At 41.9% G+C, this 23,662-nt stretch overlaps 2 protein-coding genes across 2 annotated transcripts in view; one reads left to right on the top strand and one right to left on the bottom strand.

Moving 5' to 3' along the window:
* Window positions 1-23,662, bottom strand: part of ZNF568 (zinc finger protein 568) — a 167,260-nt gene that overhangs the window by 122,272 nt on the left and 21,326 nt on the right. Inside the window, exon 7 of the mRNA XM_060132351.1 lies at window positions 19,271-22,301. Within this exon, the coding sequence (XP_059988334.1) occupies window positions 21,319-22,301 (983 nt within the window). The 3' untranslated portion in view covers window positions 19,271-21,318. Of the gene's footprint in view, window positions 22,302-23,662 lie in introns of the transcript that reaches the window.
* LOC132510360 (heterogeneous nuclear ribonucleoprotein U-like protein 1) lies at window positions 3,845-6,460 on the top strand. Its single transcript, XM_060132304.1, is given in 3 exon segments — window positions 3,845-4,133; window positions 4,136-5,745; window positions 5,747-6,460. Coding segments are annotated over 3 exon segments (2,469 nt in total). The 5' UTR covers window positions 3,845-3,946; the 3' UTR covers window positions 6,419-6,460.

Here is a 23,662-nt window from a genome sequence, read left to right as displayed (position 1 = left end):
AAATCAATCCCTGAATTATGTATATATGAAAATAAGCACATTATGTAGAAAAATGTTGAGGGTTGACAGGCAGCCAGATCTGTATTTAGATTAAAATGTATAGCCTAATAGGCATGTGGATATTAAAACATGAAGAAATTATTAATAGGGAATTCTCTGGCAGTCCAGTGGTTAGGAGTCCACGCTCTCACGGCTGCGGGCTGGGGTTCAATCCTTGGTCAGGGAACTAAGATCCCACAAGCTCCGTGTAACAGCCAAAAGAAAAAAAATTAATAAGTGAACTAAATGTGCAAGACAAAATGCTAGAAAAATAAAAGCAAACTAAATCCAAATATAGAAGAAAAGGTATCAGTAAAAAATAAAAGGCAAAAATACTTCAAGGAAAAAGTAAAATTATTTCTTTGTCAGAAAAAATACATATAGATACAAGCATTGCTAATTCTGATGGAAAAAATGGAAGACAGATGAATACATAAATTATATATGGACATGATGATGTTTAGAGAGATTAATATATTTACTAATAACTGGAAATCAAGCAAAATATGTGATATTTGTAGGAAAATGTAATGACAGAATTAACTCCAAGAGATGTAAACCCTTAGTAGACCCAAATAACGCAGAAATAATATTTTGATGTAATCTCTACTTAAAGAGATCACCAAGCCAGATCATTTTATGGGCAAAATCTATCAAATATTCAAGGAATTTACAAATCAAATGAGATAAAAAGCTTGTTCTGTGAGTTTCACATAATCCTGATGTAAAAATATAATAATTTTAGTGTCATATAGTACTAAGTCTGCGAACATGAAAATTTATTCTAGCAGTCTATTAAAAGAATACAGATACTCATCATAATATGAATCCATTACCTAAACTCAGAAATCAAATACTTTCAATAAAAACTTACCATCAGGGCTTCCCTGGTGGCACAGTGGTTGAGAGTCCGCCTGCCGATGCAGGGGACACAGGTTCGTGCCCCGGTCCGGGAAGATCCCACATGCTGCGGAGCGGCTAGGCCCGTGAGCCATGGCTGCTGAGCCTGTGCGTCCAGAGCCTGTGCTCCACAACGGGAGAGGCCACAACAGTGAGAGGCCCGTGTACCGCAAAAAACAAACAAAAAACTTACCATCAAACTCTAAGGGGTCAGTAAACTAATTCAGATCATTGCCTGTTTTCGTATGGCCCGCAAGCTAAGAATGGTTTTTACATTTTTAAGTGGTTGAAATAAAATGAAAAGAAAAATAATATATTGTAAAATTATATGAAATTCATTTCATTGTTCATAAGTAAAGTTTTTAATACAGAGCCACATGTATTCACTTACATATTGTCTTTGGCTGCATTCACACTAAAACAGAGTTGAGTACCTGTGACAGACTAAGTGGTTTGCAAAGCCTATAATTTTTTTTTTTTTTTATTGGGCCTAGCCTATAGCGGGCCTAGCCACTCCGCGGCATGTGGGATCCTCCTGGACCGGGGCATGAACCCGTGTCCCCTTCATTGGCAGGCGGATTCTTAACCACCACACCACCGGAGAAGTCCCTAGAATTGGATTTTTAATATATTCTTATATATTCACCATTTTACATATGTCAACATACATGCAACCTGATCTCAAAATGAGTTGTTACCCCATCTGCTGTGATGTCACTGCTATCATCATTACCATTCTGTCCACATTCCAAATATTTAGCGATCCAGAAAACACCAGTCACCTATAGTTTAATGCATCTCACCATTGCCATGCACTTTGCAAAATATTTTGTTAAAAACAAAACAGTATGTTACATTCTATAATAAAATGAATGTGGATATAATGAGTGACTTTAGGAGTTACCTCCACATACTATGTCTGCATCTTAGCAATAGCCTTATAATCCCACATCCTATAATGCACAGCAGCATATTAACTGTGCAGTTAAAAAAAAGAGACAGAACTCCCACTTAAGTGGTTTATCCAAGTGTGATCCAAACTAATTTGAACATGAAATCCTATTTGCTCCTAATCGCTCGTAACATTTTTGGGAAGTGTATATGTTTGGGAACTGTTTGGATTTTTATTTTGTTTTTTGGCTAAAATCATGAATCAAAGGATGAAATTAAAGAAATCATTACAGGTAAGCTAGGAATTTGGGGATGGAGTATTTTCCATCTCCCTAATATCAGGCACTACAGGATGCCGGACACAACTGTAAGCCATCAAAAGTATTAAGATCGCTGATAAAGGTAAATACATGGATAAATATAAAAACAGTATTAATGTAATTTTGATTTGAAAAATTTGGGGATTTTTTAAACAAGATTTAAGAAACAAATGCATAAAAATAATTGTAAATCTAGGTTAAAGTATACACAATATATAAAGATTCAGTTTGTGATATCAATAACATACAGAGAAGGAGCCAACTGTAAAGGAATAGAGCTTTAGTATGCAATTGAAGTTGGTATCAATTTTAAATAGATTGTTGTAACTTTAGGATGTTATATGTAATCCCTCTGGTAACCAAAAAGAAAATATTTATAGAATACACAAAAAAGGAAATGAGGAGGGAATCAAAACGTGTCACTACAAAAAATCAACTAGAGATAAGACTTCCAGTTTCTAGTCCATAATGAGCTTGGGAGTCATCAATCCATTATAACAAGTAAAAAGCAGAATGAACTGAAAATCAACTCTTCCATAGATCCATCAGAGAATTAAGGTCACAGGGTAAACTGCTGCCCACAGACAGGTGGATACAGAGAATCACAACTTACCAGAGCATAGGCACATTAGCAGAAACCTCTGTGGGAACCAGTACAGAAGATGGAAAACCTAAACTGTAATGGAAAAATTGCAGGAGGTTCAGTGTGGACAAATCTGAGAGTTAAATGCTCCAAGGGGGTCCGAGTCTTTAAGAAGTCCCTGCACTTTTATGAGCTTTACCTCCAGGAGCTCAATCAAGTCCTCACTAAGACTGGAGAAAAATCTCCATTGTGTTTCTGGCAGAGAGCGGGGGAAAGTCGCTATTTTGAAATATTCTCAAAGCATTCTGTTCTTAATAAGGCATGCCGCAAAGAGAAACTATTGTACCAGAGCCTATAACCTACTGAGGTTTCATTAGTGTCTAAGCAACCTGAGGGAAAAGAAATGCTCAGCTCCAGCCCACTCTAGCCATCCTGTCCCACCTGAGGGAGGGAGGTAGACTGAGAGGCACTGGCAAAGTTCACAGTCCAGTGGCAGTTTCACCAAGACTGAAGCTTAATCACAGGACTATAGAACATAACCCCTCCCCCTACACCTTATCACCACATCACTAAAGGTCTTACCAGTGTTCCTTTTACCCAGCACATGAAGTCTAGGTTTAAACAAAAACAAACAAAACAACAACAGAGACAATTAATAGAAAACAGTAACAAATATGATAGGTATTAATCCAATTATATCAATAACCACTTTACATATCAAAGATAAAATCAAAAATAGAGAAAAGTGGGGCTTCCCTGGTGGCACAGTGGTTAAGAATCTGCCTGCCAATGCAGGACACGTGTTCGAGCCCTGGCCTGGGAAGATCCCACATGCCACAGAGTAACTAAGCCCGTGCATCACAGCTACTGAGCCTGCACTCTAGAGCTCACGTGCCACAACTACTGAGCCCACGTGCCACAACTACTGAAGCCCAGGCGCCTAGAGCCCATGCTCCGCAACAAGAGAAGCCACTGCAATGAGAAACCTGCGCACCGCAACGAAGAGTAGCCTCCGCTCGCCACAGCCAGAGAAAGCCCACACACAGCAACAAAGACCCAACACAGCCAAAAATAAAAAATAAAATTTAAAAAATAGAGAGAGTGGAGTGGGGGCCTCCCCTTTCCCCCTTTGCCTCCTGACAGGAAAGGTTTAAGGGGGACTGAGCCCTGGGAGGCCGGGCTGGGCTTGGGGGCCGCCCCGGGGGCCTGGGCCATGGATGTACGCCGACTGAAGGTGAACGAACTTCGCGAGGAGCTGCAGCACCGCGGCCTGGACACTCGTGGCCTCAAGGCCGAGCTTGCTGAGCGGCTGCAGGCGGCGCTGGAGGCTGAGGAGCCCGACGACGAGCGGGAGCTCGAGGCCGACGACGAACTGGGGCAACCCGGGCACAACAACGAGGAGATGTCATGGACAATATTATCATGTAGAACCAATTCTATGAGATGCAGGTCATCAAGAAAGAGAACAAGTCAGGCTACGAGAGGAGAACGCTGGAAATGGACCAGCAGCAGCAGGCCTATCGCCCAGTAGAAGTGAAGACAGAGATGAAGCAAGAAGCACCCACCAGCTTCCTCCCACCCGAATCATCTCAACCCAAACCAGACAGACAGCAGTTCCAGAGTCGCAAGAGGCCTTATGAAGAAAACCAGGAACGGGGGTGTTTTGGGCACTGGGAGGATAGGAGGAGCCGCTTTCCTCAGCCTCCTGCTGAAGAGGATGAAGATGACTTTGACAACACCCTTGCTGCCATCGACACATATAACTGCGACCTCCACTTCAAGGTGGCCTGAGACCGGAGTAGTGGCTGCCCACTCACAACTGAAGGTTTTGCATACCTGTGGTCAGCAGCCCGTGCCAGCTATGGGGTCAGAAGGGGCCGTGTGTGCTTTGAGATAAAGATCAATGAGGAAGTCTCTGTGAAGCACCTTCCATCTACAGAGCCCGACCCACACGTTGTCCGTATTGGTTGGTCCCTGGACTCCTGCAGCACTCAGCTAGGCAAAGAGCCTTTCTCCTATGGCTATGGAGGCACTGAGAAGAAGTCCATCAACAGCTGGTTTGAAAACTACGGAGACAAGTTTGCAGAGAATGATGTGATTGGCTGCTTTGAGGACTTTGAATGTGGAAATGATGTGGAACTTTCCTTCACCAAAAATGGGAAGTGGATGGGCACTGCCTTCCGAATCCAGAAGAGAGCCTTAGGGGGTCAGGCCCTCTACCCTTATGTCCTGGTGAAGAATTGTGCAGTGGAGTTCAACTTCGGGCAGAGGGCAGAGCCCTACTGTTACGTCCTCCCAGGCTACACCTTCATCCAGCACCTTCCCCTGAGTGAGCGAATCCGGGGCACTGTCGGACCAAAGAGCAAGGCAGAGTGTGAGATTCTGATGATGGTGGGCCTGCCTGCCACCAGTAAGACCACATGGGCCATCAAACATGCAGCCTCCAACCCCTCCAAGAAGTACAACATCCTGGGTACCAATGCCATCATGGATAAGATGCAAGCAATGGGCCTACGCTGTCAGAGGAACTACGCCAGCCGCTGGGACGTCCTGATCCAGCAGGCCACCCAGCGCCTCAACCGCCTCATGCAGATCACTGCCCAAAAGAAACGCAGCTATATCCTAGATCAGACAAATGTTTATGGGTCAGCCCAGAGATGAAAAATGAGACCATTTGAAGGCTTCCAGCGCAAAGCTATTGCTATTTGTCCCACTGATGAGGACCTAAAAGACCGAACGATAAAGCGAAACGACGAAGAAGCGAAGGATGTCCCAGATCACGCGGTCTTAGAAATGAAAGCCAACTTCATGTTGCCAGGTGTTGGGGACTTCCTGGACGAGGTGCTGTTCATTGAGCTGCAGCGAGAGGAAGCAGACAAGCTGGTGAGGCAATACAATGAGGAAGGCCGCAAGGCTGGGCCACACCCTGAAAAGCGCTTTGACAACAGAGGTGGTGGCAGCTTCCGGGGCTGTGGGGGTGGCGGCGGTTTCCAGCGCTGTGACAACCGAGGTTCCCCCGGGGGGCAACCGAGGAGGCTTCCAGAATCGGGGAGGAGGCAGCGGAGGAGGCAGCTACCGAGGAGGTTTCAACCGCAGTGGAGGTGGTGGCTACAACCAGAACCGCTGGGGTAACAACAGCCGGGATAACAACAACTCCAACACCCGAGGCAGCTACAACTGGGCTCCCCAGCAACAGCCGCCACCACAGCAGCCACCGCCACCGCAGCCACCGCCACAGCAGCCTCCACCACCACCCAGCTACAGCCCTGCTCGGAACCCCCCAGGGGCCGGCAGCTACGCTAAGAACAGCAACATCCCTGGCTCGAGCGCCAATACCAGCACCCCTACTGTCAGCAGCCACAGCCCTCCACAGCCGAGTTACAGCCAGCCACCTCCCTACAACCAGGGAGCTTACAGCCAGGGCTACACAGCTCCACCATCTCCACCTCCGCCACCACCTGCCTACACCTATGGGAGCTACAGCAGCTACAACCCAGCCCCTTACACCCCTCCGCCGCCCCCCACCGCACAGACCTACCCTCAGCCCAGCTATAACCAGTACCAACAGTATGCCCAGGAGTGGAACCAGTACAATCAGAACCAGGGCCAGTGGCCGCCGTACTACGGTAACTGTGACTATGGGAGCTACTCCGGGAACACACAGGGGGGCATAAGCACACAGTAGCCAGTGTGTCCTGGAAGCCCCTGCCGGCTTCCTCCACCAGCGCCCACCTTGGCTCCCCTTGTCCACCCCACCGGGTCATGTGGTGCTGGGGGACGGGTCCTCCCAGGGCTGCCTCCCCTCCAAGGGGCTCTTGCCCCACACAGGGCCGGCATTTTCCTCTGGATTCAAACAGGCAACTGCGCCACCAGGGAAGCCCAGACCTTTTATTTTGTTTGTCCCCCCACCCCACTCCTCTTCCTCTTCCTCCCTTCCTCCTTTTAGACTAAAGACGACCCTTCCCTTGGTCGTACAGTGAGGCTACAGGGCTGTGGGGAGGGCCCCTTCCTGTCCTCTGGTCCCAGCCCTGCTCCAGCCCCTCAGCTTCCCAGATTCTCATGCAGTTGGTTGTAAATTCTTCCAGGAGCTGTTTTACTGTCTACTTTTCAGGATTTAAAAAAAAATCAAAAACTTAAAAACACACAAGTTTAAAAAAGCAAAATGCAGCAGGAGGAAGAAGTGACAGATATTTTTTTGGTAATTATGCTTTTTTTTTTAATTTTTAGACTTTGTCCCTTTTTACTGTGGGTGAGCTGTTGATATTTCATCAGGATAACCATTTCTTTGCTGAGTTCAGGTGATGGAGGAAGAGCCACACCCTCAAAACAAAACACACACAAAACAAAACCAGAGAATCATCTTTAACCTAACTTTTTATACAATGTCTCAGTTTCCCGTAACTTTGCACAAAACCTTCTGTGTTGAGTTGAATTGTACCTGCCTTTTGTATTTGGAAAGAGTGTGACTATTGAACTTGAAACCTTTTATTCCGGGCACCTTGGTGGTTTCTGGTGGGACTAATCGGATGAGAGGGAAGAAGGGAGTTGGGGGGCTCCTTCCTTTCAGAACATGAAGTTTCTCACTGCCTCCTCTCCAGAGGTCTCCCAGGTGCCAGACCTAAAGGTTTTTCCTACAGTGATCCTCTGATTATTTTTACTTCCCCTTGACCCATATGTTTTAACAGGACTTTAACAAACTGCACTTATTAAGAAATGTGTTTGTCTTGTTTTGTTTTTGTTTTGTTTCAATAAATGACATGGCACCTCCTAACAGGAAGGAAGCAAGGTTTCAACCCTGATTTTAAAAAAAAATAGAGAAAAGTATAGCATGCTAACACTAATCAAAAGAAAGCTGGGGGCTTCCCTGTTGGCGCAGTGGTTGAGAGTCCACCTGCCAATGCAGGGGACGCAGGTCCGTGCCCCGGTCCGGGGGGATCCCACATGCTGCGGAGTGGCTGGGCCCGTGAGCCATGGCCGCTGAGCCTGCGTGTCCGGAGCCTGTGCTCCGCAACGGGAGAGGCCACAGCAGTGAGAGGCCTGCGTACCGCAAAATAAACAAAAACAAAACAATGTCAAAGTGACGCCAAGTAAGAGTACAAGGTGTTAGCTTTCAAAATGCACGTCTTCATTCAAAATTGAGTCGGGGGAGGGGAGGGACTGAGAAGACCATGTCTTATTAAAAAAAAAAAAAAAAGCTGGAGCAGCCGTAGTAATTTTAGAGGAAGCTGACTTCAGATCAGGGAAAATTATCAAGGATAAAGAGGGCCATTACATAATGATACAGGTGTGTAACAAAACAGTAGTAATCTTTATATGTACCTAACAATGGACCATCCAAATATGTGAGGGAAAAACTTTTAGAACTACAAGGAGAAATAAATAAATCCACTATTATAATTGGATTCCTTCAACACCCTTTTTTTAATAATGGAAAATCGGTAAGGACACAGTTGACTTCTAGCCCCATCAATCAACTGGATATAATTGACACCTACAGACTACTTCTTCCAACAACAGTAGAATACACATTCTTCTCAATTTTACAAGGAACACTCACCAAGATAAACACAGCAAGCATCTGTGGCCTTAAAACATACCTTAACAAACTTAAAAAAACAGAAACAATAAAATGTATGCTCTCACACTGCAGTGGAACTGAACTAGAAATTAACAACAGAAAGATAGCTGAAAAACCCCAAAATACCTGGAGATTAAACAACACACTTCTAAATATCACACAAGTCCAAGAAATCTCAGAAATATTAAAATATCTTAAAATAAATAAAAATACAGCTTATCAAAATTTGTGGGATACAGTGAAAGCAGATCTTAGAAGGAAATTTATAGCATTGAATATACATATTAGTAAAGAAGAGGGCTTCCCTGGTGGCGCAGTGGCTAAGAATCCACCTGCCAATGCAGGGGACACTTGTTCGAGCCCTGGTCCAGGAAGATCCCACATACCACAGAGCAACTAAGCCCGGGAGCCCGCGAGCCACAACCACTGAGCCCACATGCCACAACTCCTGAGGCCCGTGCACCTAAAGCCTGTGCTTTGCAACAAGAAAAGCCACCACAATGAGAAGCCCCTGCAACGCAATGAAGAGTAGTCCCCGCTCGCAGCAACTAGAGGAAGCCCATGTGCAGCAACGAAGACCCAACGCAGCCAAAAAATAAAAATAAAAATAAAAATAAATAAGACAGGGGTTGAGGCTTCCATGTTACATCCTGGGGCTCCAGTTCTGGAGGCGTCTATTGTCCCCATTTTACATGCCATAAAACTGAGGCCTGGGCTTCCCTGGTGGCGCAGTGGTTGAGAGTCCGCCTGCCGATGCAGGGGACACGGGTTCGTGTCCCGGTCCGGGAAGATCCCACATGCCGCGGAGCGGCTGGGCCCGTGAGCCATGGCTGCTGAGCCTGCGCGTCCAAAGCCTGTGCTCCGCAATGGGAGAGACCACAACAGTGAGAGGCCCGCGTACCGCAAAAAAAAAAAAAACTGAGGCCTGCCCTGGGATCCCAGAGCTTGTAAGCAGCTCTTTTTAAATCCCAACTGTATCTCATTTTACTCTACCCTTTACAACTAAATCTTACCTCCTCTGAGTACAAAATGAGTGCATGATTCATGACACCTATTTATACCAAGAAAAAGGACTAGAGCTTGAGCTTGTTAACTCTTGGCTTCTCCTGTGGCTCAGAATGTGGCCTTGTGCACATCACTTAATTCATTCAGGAAATACTGCCTGAGTTCCTGCTGAGTGCTGGACACTTCTAGAAGCGGGGCACACAGCAGTGAACAGGACAGATGGGTCTCAATAGCTTATGTTCTAGTTGAGCAATAGACAACGTTAAACATTTAAAACACAGGTGAGTGCTCTAATGAAAAGACAGTATAAAGGGATGGAGAGAGATAGGGTGAGGGATGCAGGGGCAAATCATGCAATGGTCTGAGTAAAACAATAGAATCAGTTAATTGTGATAATTAGTAGTAATTAATAGTAGAACAAATTAAACATACTTTATGCAAGGAAGAAACCCCAATATTTTATGTTTCTTTTTTTCCTCTGATACAACAGTTTAACTTTTTAAAAACTCTCCATTGGATATTTAAAATCTGTGGGCTATGTTAATGTATAATCTACAGTATATAATCCCGTTGCGGAGCACAGGCTCCGGACGTGCAGGCTAAGCGACCATGGCTTACGCGCCCAGCGCCTCCACGGCAGAGCAGGGCACGAACCCATGTCCCCTGCATCGGCAGGCAGACTCTCAACCACTGCGCCACCAGGGAAGCCCCAAGTTTAAGGCTTTAAAAGGAGAACTTAAATGCAATAGACCTAATGGAAAAGATAATACTTATATTTAATTTTAAAAAGGAAATATTTCTGTCTCATGATATAGTGGGATGTTTTTACTCTGTTTTCTTTGTCAATATTTCTCTGAACTGCCTGTGGCCTTCAAGACATACTTCTTTTCTTGTATGAACAGTAGTGGTAAAACTGACTACATACAAAATTCACTTTGACTTGGAGCTCTGCTCCTATCAAGCCCACGTTATGCTAGTTCCTAGTGTCACCCCAATTTGATGACAGCAAGCCAAATATCTTCTAAACAAAAGCATATGAGCGTGGGATACTTAATGATTTTATCTACTAGCAACAGCAAGTTTTTAGATTTGGATGAATTCATTTCCAGCTCTCTAAAAATGTCTATCCACTTTGTATCTAAAAGGCTTATGTTAGTAAAGCAGCTGTTTGCTGGGTCTTGGATCTATAAATTCATCAGAGGCTATCCATGTCTAAAATGTCCACAATTTTTAAGCACTTCAGTGTTTGAATGTCACTTTAAGTTAACCCCTCTCTGGGAAAATGAGAAAGGTAATTTGAACTTGTGAAGTTGAAGTTAACAGTTTCAGCCAAGAAATTGAGAAAGTTCTATGTAACCAGATCATCAAACAATTCTGGAGAAACAGCATTTAACTTTTGTTTTACTATAATCATTTTCTCCATTCTCATCCTCATTCTCCAAATTAGAGAAGGACATGCTTGTTCCACACTTGGAAAATATAATTTTACAGTAAGACATTTTAACATCTTTTCTATGGCTAGCATCAATAGCAATCTGGTACACATATGTCTAAGGAGGCCATCTCCATCCATTTCTTGAAAGCTTAAAATCTTACCAAGTGCTTCTGCATGTTTTGAAGAAATCGAGAAATAACCAAAACCTTTCATTATGAAAGCTTCAGTATTCAGATAAGCAAATCACATCCCCTTTTTTTGCAGTGTTGCAGATAAAATCTTTTAATTTTCTTTTTTTATAAAGATTTTTTGATGTGGACCATTTTTAAAGCCTTTATTGACTTTGTTACAATATTGCTTCTATTTTCCATTTTGGTTTTTTGGCCACGAGGCATGTGGGATCTTAGCTCCCCGACCAGGGATCAAACCCACACCACCTGCATTGGAAGGTGAAGTCTTAACCACTGGACCGCCAGGGAAGTCCCTAATATCTTTTTATTTTCTTCGGTGAAAAGTTTAGGGACTGAATGGAATTTACGAAAATTACATCTACATTGTCTGCCAAATGTGCAGATAGATGAAAAAAATCTAGTTATTAATTGAACAAGATATCAACACCCTTTCGTTTTATGTTTGTGTGGGTGTGGTTTCATTAAAATCTTCATAGAAATCAAGAAGATGATTTGAAACTCCATTTTTCGAATACCTAAGAACTAGGGGGAAATTTTTGTTACCATGACTCCACACACCACTTGATAAACTGTAGAAAGCTGATCATGATGGCTGGCAAGATCTGACAAAATAGGCTTTAGACTGTAAGGGACCAACATATCTTGTCAAAATTTCCCCTTTAGCTTGCCCACAGGACGTTTTAGCTGCAAGCTCTGAGTTCGGAAAATTAACTGTACCTGAACTGTACCTGGTTTCACAGAGCAGTCAAAGGAATGATGATGATGTGTGTTTGGTATACCTAAGCCAATTCACCACCACTATTTTTATTGGTGTCTTTGGGGGAGCTGAAAAACCTTGACAAAGTTAAAAGTACTTACCTGTCTTTTCCCAGACTTGTGAGATTGCCACCGTGTGTACTTTTACATACCTTTCTCCCGAATACTCAATCCTGAATTTTCTCCATATTGTTCAATATTCTCTGTTTTGGTTATTTATCTCCCTAATCCATGTGTCCTTCCATTTGTCATTAAAAGAACACATTCAGGCTTCCCTGGTGGCGCAGTGGTTGAGAGTCTGCCTGCCGATGCAAGGGACGCGGGTTCGTGCCCCGGTCCAGGAGGATCCCGCGTGCCGCAGAGCGGCTGGGCCCGTGAGCCGTGGCTGCTGAGTCTGCGCGTCCGGAGCCTGTGCTCCGCAATGGGAGAGGCCACGGCAGTGAGAGACCCACGTACCGAAAAAAAAAAAAAAAAAGAACACATTCACTTAGGCTTTTTTTGGTCTGGGTTATGCTGGTGTTGGTATCGTAACCATTCTTTTCATTATCTAAAATCTTAGAAAACATTATCACAGTATTCACAATGTCAGAAGTTAAAACTAGCACTACTTGACACAAAGCATGAGTTAATCCACAGGCACAGGCAAAGACAGTTACGGCTCCTAATTACAATACACTTAAGTTGCGTTACTCAGAGCGATGCATCAATGAATGATTCCTTATTGTGAACTACCAATCATGGTTATCAACATCAGCAGTCAGGGGCAGTATGGAAGGCAAAAAAATCTCTGCTGTATCATTTGACACTAAAATCTGTTGCTTTCAGCAGTTCCTATTTTGGGGGCCACCATATCAGTTTTCTACTTTACCCACAACCTTTGCACCCATTGCAAAAACTGGGACCTTTGCATGTCCTGAGGAGGGGTTTCCCGGGAAGCAGGTGTTTCAGTGCTAAAACCGGGATAGTCCTGGGGAAACCAGCACAGTTGGTCACCCTATAAGTAGTCTTGACTACGTCTTGTCCACCACCTCCCCTTTCCCCTACTTCCCGACCCTGCCAGAGCTGCCCTCACCCCAAGCTCAGCCAGTCACCTTCCCTCTCCTGGCAGTCTGGAATCTGGAAGGGAGACATGCCTAGCCTGGGAGCTGCCACAATATAGAAGGTTCAAGCATTCCCCAAACAGCCCTAGCTGATTATTAGATAATTCTTGTTGTCCAGGGTTTTCTTCAACCCACTCCTTACCCTAGTATTCTGGTTAAATGCCTTTTCTGCTGAAGGTAGCCAGAGTTGGTTTCTTTAGCTTTCAGACAAGAGCGTCTTCACTACTGCAGTAGTATTGTTTTTGCTGATGTCCTTTCTATATCCTGTTGATCTGTGTTGGATCCTGGGTTCCTTGACACCAAATGGATATTCAGGTGTGGTGTAAAACTAAGATGGCTGCCAGTGATTTCCCGAAAAATGGCAAGGAGGTGGGTTGTTTGTACCTTTGCAATTGCTGAAGAGGGACTCAGCTGTGAGTTGTCAGCAGCCAACAATCCCAGCAGCTAGGGGGATGGGTGCTTTGGCCCTGAAAGGGAGAGAGATGGGTGGCACACCTCAGTATTCACTATACTTTATCTCTATTCAATATCACATTAAAAACAAATTGTACCACTATAATATTTTAAATTGTTAGTAAGATCAGGTTTGTTTGTCTCTTTAAAGTATATAAATATTTAGGAGTTTTTGCCAGTTATATCTTCTAAGAGTTTATTCCACACATAAAGTGAACAATCAGATATAACATTCATTTCAAAACTCTTTCATTTTCCCATATTGTGCTAGGGTTTTTCCTTCACAATTTTTTAGGTGCACAATCTGTATCAGTAATTGTTAATTTGTCTCATAATTACTAATAAGTAGAATTCTATTTTTAAACCTGCAATTATGGTAACTTACCATCAGTCACTCATCCAGTAAGAGTGGATGAATTCAACCTCTGGCATTCTGGTCTCCAAACCCAAGCTATGGGGTAGTGCTTCTCAAATTTTCATGTGAACAAGAATCATCCAGGAATCAGTGAAAATACAGGTTCTGATTTAGGAGGTCTGGGGTGGGACCAGAGAATCTCTTTCAAATAAGCTGCCATAGGGCTAGTCTGAGGACACCTTAGGAGAAGTGAGGTTCTAAAGCAGGAATTAATAAATTACAGCCCACAGGCTAAATCAGCCTGCTGCTTGGTTTTGTTTTGTTTTAATATTATTTATTTACTTGGCTGTGCCAGTTCTTAGTTGTGGCACACGGGATCTTTAGTTGTGGTACACGGGATCTTTAGTTGTGGCACGCAGGATCTAGTTCCCTGACCAGGGATCAACCCTGGGCCCCCGGCATTGGGAGCATGGGGTCTTAACCACTGGACCACCAGGGAAATCCCTTTGTTTTTTATGGCTAAGAATAGATTTCATAATTCTATTTTATTTATTTACTTTTTTGGCTGCACTGGCGGCATGTGGAATCTTAGTTCCCTGACCAGAGACTGAACCCATGCCCCCTGCAGTGGAAGTGCAGAGTCTTAACCACTGCACAGCCAGAGAAGCCCAAGATTTCATAATTTTAAGTAGTTAAGATAAAATCAAAAAGAATAAATATTTTGTGATATGTGAAAATTACATGAAACACAAATTTCAGTGTCTGTAAATAAGGTTATTAGAACACAGCCATGCTCATTTGTTTATGTAATGTCTGTGGTTGGTTTTACACTACAAGGGCAGAGTTGAGTAGTTGTGACAGACTGTAAGGCCAGGCCTGCAAAGCTGAAAATACTGTCTGGCTCTTCACCAAGCTCTAAAGCACTAAATCTGCTGTTTCAGAGATGATTAACACTTCCTAGGGAGAAAGGGGGATTAGCTGTTGAGTTCCTTCTGGTTCTGTGTTTAACAGATTTGCAGTCTGTTAGAAAGAAGAGGAAACAAGGTTTTGAGGAGAAAGGACAGAGAAGGTGAATAAAGAACCAGGAGGTAAAAGTTTCTTGAGATTAAAAGGGCTTTACAGAAGGGTTTGGGTTATACAAGTGCATGCATTTGTTTAAATTCAGCAAATGTACACTTATAAAATATTCCGATTTCTTCAGCTTACTTGGAAATGAATGAAAAATTGAGAGGGACTGATGAATGGATAGATGGAAAGATAAAAAAGCAAATAGGGTAAAATGTTAATGGTGGTATATGAGTGTTCACTCGACAATTCTTCCAACTTTTCTGTATATTTGAAAGTTTTCATAATACAAAGTTAGAGGGGTAACAGGGGAAGAGAACGTGAAGGAGGTTACAAACGGGATGATCTTGGGGTAACTTCTGAGGAACTGACTCTTGTGTAAGACATTTTTACTGACTTCCAATGGAGGACCTCCACTTCCATTGCTCCTGCACTAAGAGACCCAGGGAATTTTAAGCATCAACACGCACAGTGACTGCCATGGCAAGGCAACTCACTCAGGTCTTAACAGATTACCCAGGACACTCCCCTCTACCCAGGGCTGGCTTCATGGGCATGCAACCTGTATAGCTGCAGACAGCCCCACACTCAGAAGGTCCCACACTTGGTTTAACACTCTGCTGTTGCTGTCTTGAAATTTGTGGTAATTTTTGAACAAGAAGCCCCACGTTTTCATTTTGCCCTAGGTCCACAAATTATGTAACTGGTCCTGCCCCAACTCTCTCCTTCCCACCTACCAGACATATCTGAAAACACAGTGCATCTGAAGTCCCACATCAGGATGGCTCCTGATGAAAAAGCCTCTCAGACTATTAAAATATGCCAGTAATAGGTTATACTTAGAGTTTGAAAGCAGACATGGTTTTTAAATAAATTCAGGGGGACGATTTTCACATTAATCCTTCACATGTGTGATAGGACTTTTTTTGAAGATCAGGTTTTTTACACAAATTAAGGTATGTAAAATGCATGGATACTTTCGAATATTCAAATATATAGATATTAAAAATTAAAATAAAATATTAAAATAACAATTGTTTATTTCATTGTAAAATAATTGTTTTAAAGATTTATTTCTTACCCTGTTACTTACTGAGATGTTATTGACATACAATAAACTGCACATATTTAAAGTGTACAGTGTAATAAGTTTCAACATATACATACACACGTATAACCATCACAACCAATATTTGATCATACCCATCACCCCAAAAGGTTACCTGTGCTACTTTGTAACTCTCCCTCCCACACCGGGCAAAACTCCATCCCCCAAACAACCACTGATCTGCTTTCTATATAGAGTTTCATATAAACGGAATCATACAGAATGTACGCTTTTTGGGACTTCCCTGGCCGTCCAGTGGTTAAGACTCATCACTTCCACTGCTGGGGGCAAAGGTTCGATCCCTGGTCAGGGAACTAAGATCCTGCAAGCTGCGCCCTGCGGAGGAAAAAAAAAAAATCTGGCTTCTTTCACTCAGCATAATTAGTTTGAGACATCCATATTGTTGTATGAATAGTTATTCCTTTTTATTGCTGAGTAGCATTCCATTGTATACCATACTTTGTTTATTCATTCATCTATTGATGGACACTGGATTATTTCCTGTTTTGGGCTATAACAAATAAAGCTGCTATAGACATTTGTGTACAGTCTTTGCAGGTGGGTCTATGGTGGTGAAGCAGGTAGCTGCGCCCATTGGCTCCCTGGGGGCAACCATTATCAAGGATATTTCTGGCAATTCCCCAATCTTTTTCTGGTCCAGTTTTTGCTTGTAGGGAGGATAGGCGACTGATACCGACCTGCTCCCATCCTTTCTTCAGGGACTCCAGCTCTGGCGCTGCCACTTCTGCATCAATACAACAGCCAGCGTCTCCTCTTAATCAACCTGTTGTCGCTCATAAAAAGATGGCAGCGCCCTGCAACCAGTTTTTATTAGCGTTAAGGTAGGGCATCCTGGGCGCCACCATTTTGGAGGAGGTGCCAGGCATCTTACATTCTGCTTCTGGGTCCCTACACAGAAGAGGCCATGGCAAGGGGGTACCTTCCAATAAGTGCAAAAGGCACTTGGGCTCTGGCTTGATGGGGTTGGGAAAGAGGCACTGGGTGGACAAAGGTTTGGGAAAGGGCAGGGCAAGGGGAAAGAAGCCGCAGTAAGGGGGAGTGCAGCTCCAATGGCGCTTCCAACCTGACCCATAGTCACTATGTGAGACAGTGTTTATTGTTGGTTTAAGTCAGTAAATTTTGGGGGTAGTTTGTTTTTCGGCAATAGAGAGTACACCTTCCTTGCTGGTCTCCAACATTCCAGGCACACTGCCTATTTTAGGGTCTTTGCATTTGCTGTTCCCTCTGCCCGGAATAGTTTTTTTATTTTTGGACACGTGCATTATTAGGTCCCTCATTTCTTTCTGGTCTCTATGCAGAGGTCACTTTGGAGGCCTTTCTTAGCTACTGTATCTAAAATTTCACTCCCCTCCTGTAATAGGGGAGGCACAGGCACGACCTATAGCAGTTCCGCTCAGCCACTGGTCAGCACGGCAGTGGGCCTCTCTCCCTCCCCCTCCTCTGTATAAAAGGAGCCCGAATTTGGACTGAGGGAAGATGGTTTTTTGAGACTCTAGTCTGCATCTTCTTGGTCTGCTAGCTTTCCAATTAAAGTCGTTATTCCTTGCCAGAACAATTCATCTCCTGATTTACTGGCCTGTCCTGCAGTGAGCAGAGTGAGCTTGGGCTCTGTAACACTCCTACTATTTAATTAATTAATTTAGTTAGTTAGTTTTTGGGTTTTCTGGCTGTGCCACATGGCATGTGGGATCTTAGTTCCCTGACCAGGTATCAAACCTGCGCCCCGTGCAGTGGAAGTGCGGAGTCTTAACCACTCGACCACCAGGGAAGTCCCAACACTCCTACTATTTTATATATCCTTTCCCTATTTACTTTTTGCTCATTGACAGTTATCAGTTTCCCTTTCTGTTTGATGTATCCCCAATGCCAAGAACAGGACCTGGTTCACGGTAAGCACTTAGAATGCACTTGTGGGTAAAGGATGCACTTCTATTTAGAGTTCAAGAACTCCCAACAAGCACATCCAGAATCTGTGGCTCACTCAGATCTCTGCTCCAGCACTAGCCTTCCTGACTCCTTCCTACTTTTCAAATCTATTTCCCTGGTGAGGTGGGTAGGTTCTAAGATGGCCTGCAATGACTTCTACCTCCTGGAAGTCTGGAAAGAGGAATCCCCCTTGTGTAATTTCTCCCCCTTGAATGTGGCTGGGAACTGTGACTTGCATCTAACCAACAGAATACAGCAAACGTGACAGGATGTCACTTGCATGATAATATTACATAAGAGTGTAACTTCTGTATTGGTAGCAGACTCCTTATTTGAAGGAAGCTGCTGTGTTGTGAGCTGGACTTTGGAGATGCCCATGTGACAAGGTACTGAGGGTAGCCTCTGGCCCACAGCCAGCATGAAATGGCGGCCCTCAGTCCAACAATTCACAAGGAATTGAATTCTGCCAACAACCATGTGATCTTGGAAGCAGCTCCTTCTCTTGCTGAGGATCAGATGAAACCACTGTTCTTGGCAACACCATGACTGTAGCCTTGTGAGACTTGAACCAGAGGACCCAGCTAAGCTGTGTCTGGACTGACAGAAACTGTGAGATAACAAATGTGGGTTGGCTTAAGCTACTAAATTTGTGATAATTTGTTAGGTAGCACTAGGTAACGAACACACTTAGGTTACCAAAGCTAGAGACCAGTGTTAACAGATGTCATAATTTTTTCTCATTACTATCTGTTCTGTGAGGGGGATGCTGTTTCAGGGCTAATGATTAGGTGTGTGATCCATACCACAGCTCCACCCTTGTCTGACCATCAGAATTACTGAGGATGCTTGAACCCTCTGCCAGAGCTAATCAAACAGAATCTCTGGGGCCAATATGTTTTTAAAAAAATTCTCTGCAAAGTGTCTTGCCCAAGATATTTATTAACTACAAAGGCAGAAATGGCAGATTTAGAGTGGGGAAATCTGACATTGAGCACCTTGACCAAATGATCAAGGTTGACATCACCAATAAGATTTATCACCATCATGTACCCTCTGATATGATGCACTGAAGATGCATCACTTCTGTAATATTAATGCATAACCCAGTTAATCAAACCCCAATTGAGGGATATTTTACAAAATAACTGGCCAGTATTGTTCAGAAGTGTCTAAGTCATGAAAGACAAGAAAAGACTGGGGAGCTATCATAGTCTGGAGGAGACTAAAGAGAAATAACAGGTAAATGCAATGTGGGATCTGGACTGGATCTTGGGCTAGATGAAGACATCAGTGGGAAGAGCTATAGTTTAATTACCAGTATTATATCAATGTTAATTTCCTGGTTTTGATAATTATATTATGGTTATATTAGATGTTAACATTCGGGGAAGCTGTGTGAAGAATATTTGGGAACTGTTTTGCAACTTTTTTATAAGTCAAAAATTATTTCAAAATAAAATCAAAAAAATCTCTACTTGAGGGGTTCTCAAAGTATTGCCTTTTGCTCTTTAGATCTACACATTTTCTTTTACTCTGGTGATATCCCAAGGACTGAGCTAGGGGAGAGGCAATAGACCAGGCCAGAGTGCCATCTTGTCAGAAAATAAAAACATTTGCAAGGCCATGTATTTCAAAACATTCTTCCCCCCTTTATTTTGTTTTTCAAATTACAAAAGTAATATATGTTTGTTAACAAGTAAAACAATACAAAGATACATAAATTTAAAAACTACTTACATTTCCATTCCCCACCAGGGTAACCAATGTTAATATCTTGTTTTATATCTGTCCCTCCACACTTTTCTCTTTGTTCATATAAACACACACATGCATAAATACACATATACGTGTTTTAATTAAAAAAATAGATTCATATACATTATTCTGAAATTTTCTCTTTTCACTTAACAATATACCACAAATATCTCCACAAATTAGTAGAGTTCTAGCTTCCCCCTCAAATTTCTTAATCACATATTTGACATATCATACTTGGTTCAGTTATTTACATAATTTTTCTTTGGGGCTTTCATTTTCCTTCTCTTGACTACCCCATTATCCACCTGCATCACCCACCTTCCCCGAACCCAATGTATACCCTTCTATATTTTTCTCCATGCATATAAAATCTTACACAAACATATATGATACATGTTTATCACTCATAAGCACCTAGAAGCATTTTGTAACTGATTTACAAAAACAGAGTCATTTTACACACTTCTACCTTGCTTTTTTCTCTCAAGGAAACATTGTGGAATTCCATTCAGGTCCACTAGCATAGTTTTAACTTGTTCACCTTAATGGCTATATAAACATCCTATGGAATGGATATACTATAGTTCCTTCCCTCTTCCAATTTCCCTGCTGATGGACATCTATTTTGATTCTAGTGTTTTTTGCCACTAGGAACAATTCACAATAAATGTACATGTCCCTTATGTATTGGGGTTTTACTTCTAAGAGAAGATTGCACAAAGTGGCATAAGTATTTTAAGTTATAATAGATGTCAGATTGCTTTTCAAAAGAGCTGTAACAATTTATGTTTCTACCAGCAGTGTCTTAAGAACACCTTTTGTCCTGACAGCAAAAAGCATTCCTGCTCTTTTTCGTCAGCTTGATTGCATACTGTTATCTCATTATAACTTTAATCTGCATTCTCCAACAACTACTGAGGCTAACCATTTTTTTGATAAGCCCATCAGCCACTTGGATCTGCTCTTCTCTCAACTGTCTATTCATTCTTTGCCATGTTTTGCTATCGGGTTATTTTTTTCCTGTATGAAGACCACTCTTTCTCTGACTGGCTCTGCAAATATTTCCCCCCAAATCGTTGTTTATTGACTGTTGATGGCATCTTTTGCCATGCAGAAGATTGCACTTTTTATGCAGTCAAATATTTATTTTTTAACAGCTTTTGAGTGTCCTGGGTTGGTAAAGTTAATCTCCCCCAATTCCTAGATTGTACATGTAGTCTCCTTTCATTTTCTTTCAAGAATTTATTGTTATTTTAAAATTTTAAATCTTAAGTCCGCCTCCAATTTTTTTTTTTTGTATGGTTTGTGCTGTTGGTTCAACTTTACTTTCTTCCTGATTAAAAAGCCAGTTGTGCTAGAAAAGGTGGAGAAAATGTGCTGGTTTAATATGTTAAAGCTTTTTAAAAAAACAGTTGGCCATATTATTATTATCATTATTGTTTTTTGCATTGTTAGACACCAAAAGACAATGGTGATATTTAGAGTGAAAAAGTTTGGTGAATGGCATTCTACATATGTGCTTGATATTCATAATTTATTAAGTTCACATTTATAATTCTAAAATATAAATAGTGCTTATTATGTGGCTCACTGTGGGACATACCATAATATACCTCTAATTTTCTTCACATATATTTTGTATTCTGTTATCATTTAAACTTTCATAAGCCAGAATGAACAGGTTTATGTTTTATAAAATATTTTCTATAATCTTTAGTATAAAATTTTCTGTCACAATTGGAGTATGACTTGCCTTATGATAAATGGTCATTAGGTCAATGAGATTTCTCCTAAGGATGAATTCCTCCACATATAATGAAATAGGATATCTTGCTCAAGGTTTTTCTACAATTTTTAGGTTTTCATTCCTATAAGCATTCTTCCTAGCATGAACTTTCTGATGTCTGCTGAGGTTTGGCTTCTGGTAGAAAGCTTTGCCACATTCGTTGCATCCATAGGGTTTTTCTCCAGTATGAGTTCTCCAATGTTTATTGAGGCATGACTTTTGACTGAAGGATTTTCCACATTCTCTGCAACGATAGGGTCTTTCTCCTGTGTGTATTTTTTGATGTACATTGAGGTATGACTTCTCACCAAATGACTTCCCACATTCATTGCACACAAAGGGTCTCTCTCCTGTATGTGTCCTCTGATGTTCTCTGCGGTGTGACTTCTGGGTGAAGGCTTTCCCACAAAAAAAACACTCAAAGGGTCTTATCCCAGTGTGTATTCTCTGGTGTTTAATGAGGGTTGACTTATGTGAAAAGGCTTTTCCACAGTCAGTGCATCCATACGGCTTCTCCCCAGTGTGACTTCTTTGATGCCTAATGAATTCAGACTTGTAGCAGAAGGCTTTCCCACACTCAGTACAGACATGGGGTTTCTCTGTAGGTGGAACCCTCTTCCGTTTGTACACAAGAGAATTGGTTACTGCTGGTTTATACATAAGTGCTGGGTTATGGCTGAAAGCTTTCTCACAGTGACTGCATTCCCAGAATTTTTCTCCATTAGGTCTTCTATCATGCTTTGTATGTTGTAATAATTTCCCATATCCATAGCACTCATCTTGCTTTTTTGAATAGTTTCTCTTAAAACCATTCAAGTCTAAATTATGGTTCACACTCTTTCCACAAGAGTCCCAGTTATTAGGGTTTTGAATTGAAGGAAAAAGATCAGTGCTCAGATGTGATATTTTCCCAAACTTATTACATTCATGGCTTCTTTCCTTGGGCAACGTTTTCTTGCTGATGAATGTACCTTGCCTCAAAAGCATGTCTTGCCGTCTTTTCTTCTGGATGTTACCTTGCCAAATGTTTTCTGGAGAAGGTACAGCAAACCTTTCCTTATGAATCTGTTATTATGACCTGGAATAAAACTATTTGAGAAATGCCCTAAAAATTTAAAGGGTGCACAGTATATGAATAGAGAGCATGAATCATAACTAAAGGCACCAATACAAGTATAGAAGATTCAGAAACTGGCACAAATGTAATGAAACATGTCATAGATGATAGAGGGAAATAATTTTGAAGATGAGAAGATATTATAGAGCAGTGGTTGGCAAACATGTTCTTAAAGGACCAGCGACTAGTTTAGGCTTTGTGGGATATATGGTCTCGGTCACAATTACTTAACTCTCCCATTGTATGGTGAGAACACAGCCAGTATGTAAATGTAAGGATGGTGCATCTGTGTTCCAATAAAATTTATGCACAAAATTAGGTGGCTGACCTATAGGCCAAAGTTTGCTGATCCCTGTTACAGAGGAAAGGGGTTTAAATGTCATAAAGCACCTTGTTACCCAATGCATGGTTCTCAATGGTCAGCATCAGCCTCATCTGGGAACTGATATGTAGGCAGATATGCAGAATCTTGGGCCCCACCCCTAAACCTACAGAATCAGAATCTGTATTTTAACAAGTTGCCCAGATGCTTCGTTATCATATTAAGAGTTTGACAAGCACTGTTACAGCAGTCAGAGAGTTTATGTTGAGCTAGTTAGTAATAATATAAATGGCAAGGGCTCTAAGATGAACTAGATAAAAGAAGGAATCAATGAAGCTAACTAGAATTTAAAGCAGGAGCTCTTAACTTGGTATATAGAAATCTGTTCTAACTACAACTGAGCATTTCCTTTGATTATGAATGTGAACAACAAAACAGTAGTATTAGCTCCTGTAACTGTCCTAGTTTGTGAATAAGGTATCTTCATGTCACACTATAGTTGTCACAGATTTCTCAAAATATGTTTACAATCATCTCTACTTTGAGATCATGACAATTATTTGACCTGATGGGAGATCTCATAATTTAATATATAAATAAGGAAGTATATCTACTATTATCATTAATGTCATTAACATCATTAGTGTTTTGATATTGCATTTTCTAACTTTATTTTAGTAATTACTGTATTTTAGTAATTTGTATCTCATGTAATCTTATGGGTTTTATTATTTTTTAATACGTAAAAAAGGGGTCTATTAGGCTTCACCAGAATGGTTAAGAGTTCCATGGCACAAAAATGATTAAGAACCCCTAACTTAAAGACATTCAGGCATGAGGTAATTTGGGTCCAATTTTAGGAGATGTCAGTGGGAAATGAAAAGTAGACAGGAAGATTTAAAGTAATTTCTCAAAGGAAAACCAACAAAACTAGCACATAAGCATAGAACAAT

This window comes from Lagenorhynchus albirostris, chromosome 19, assembly GCF_949774975.1.
Source record: "Lagenorhynchus albirostris chromosome 19, mLagAlb1.1, whole genome shotgun sequence".
In the NCBI taxonomy this organism is placed as follows: Eukaryota; Metazoa; Chordata; class Mammalia; order Artiodactyla; family Delphinidae; genus Lagenorhynchus; species Lagenorhynchus albirostris.
The sequence above is the reverse complement of the archived record's forward strand: the minus strand, read 5'-3'. Positions and strand labels throughout refer to the sequence as shown.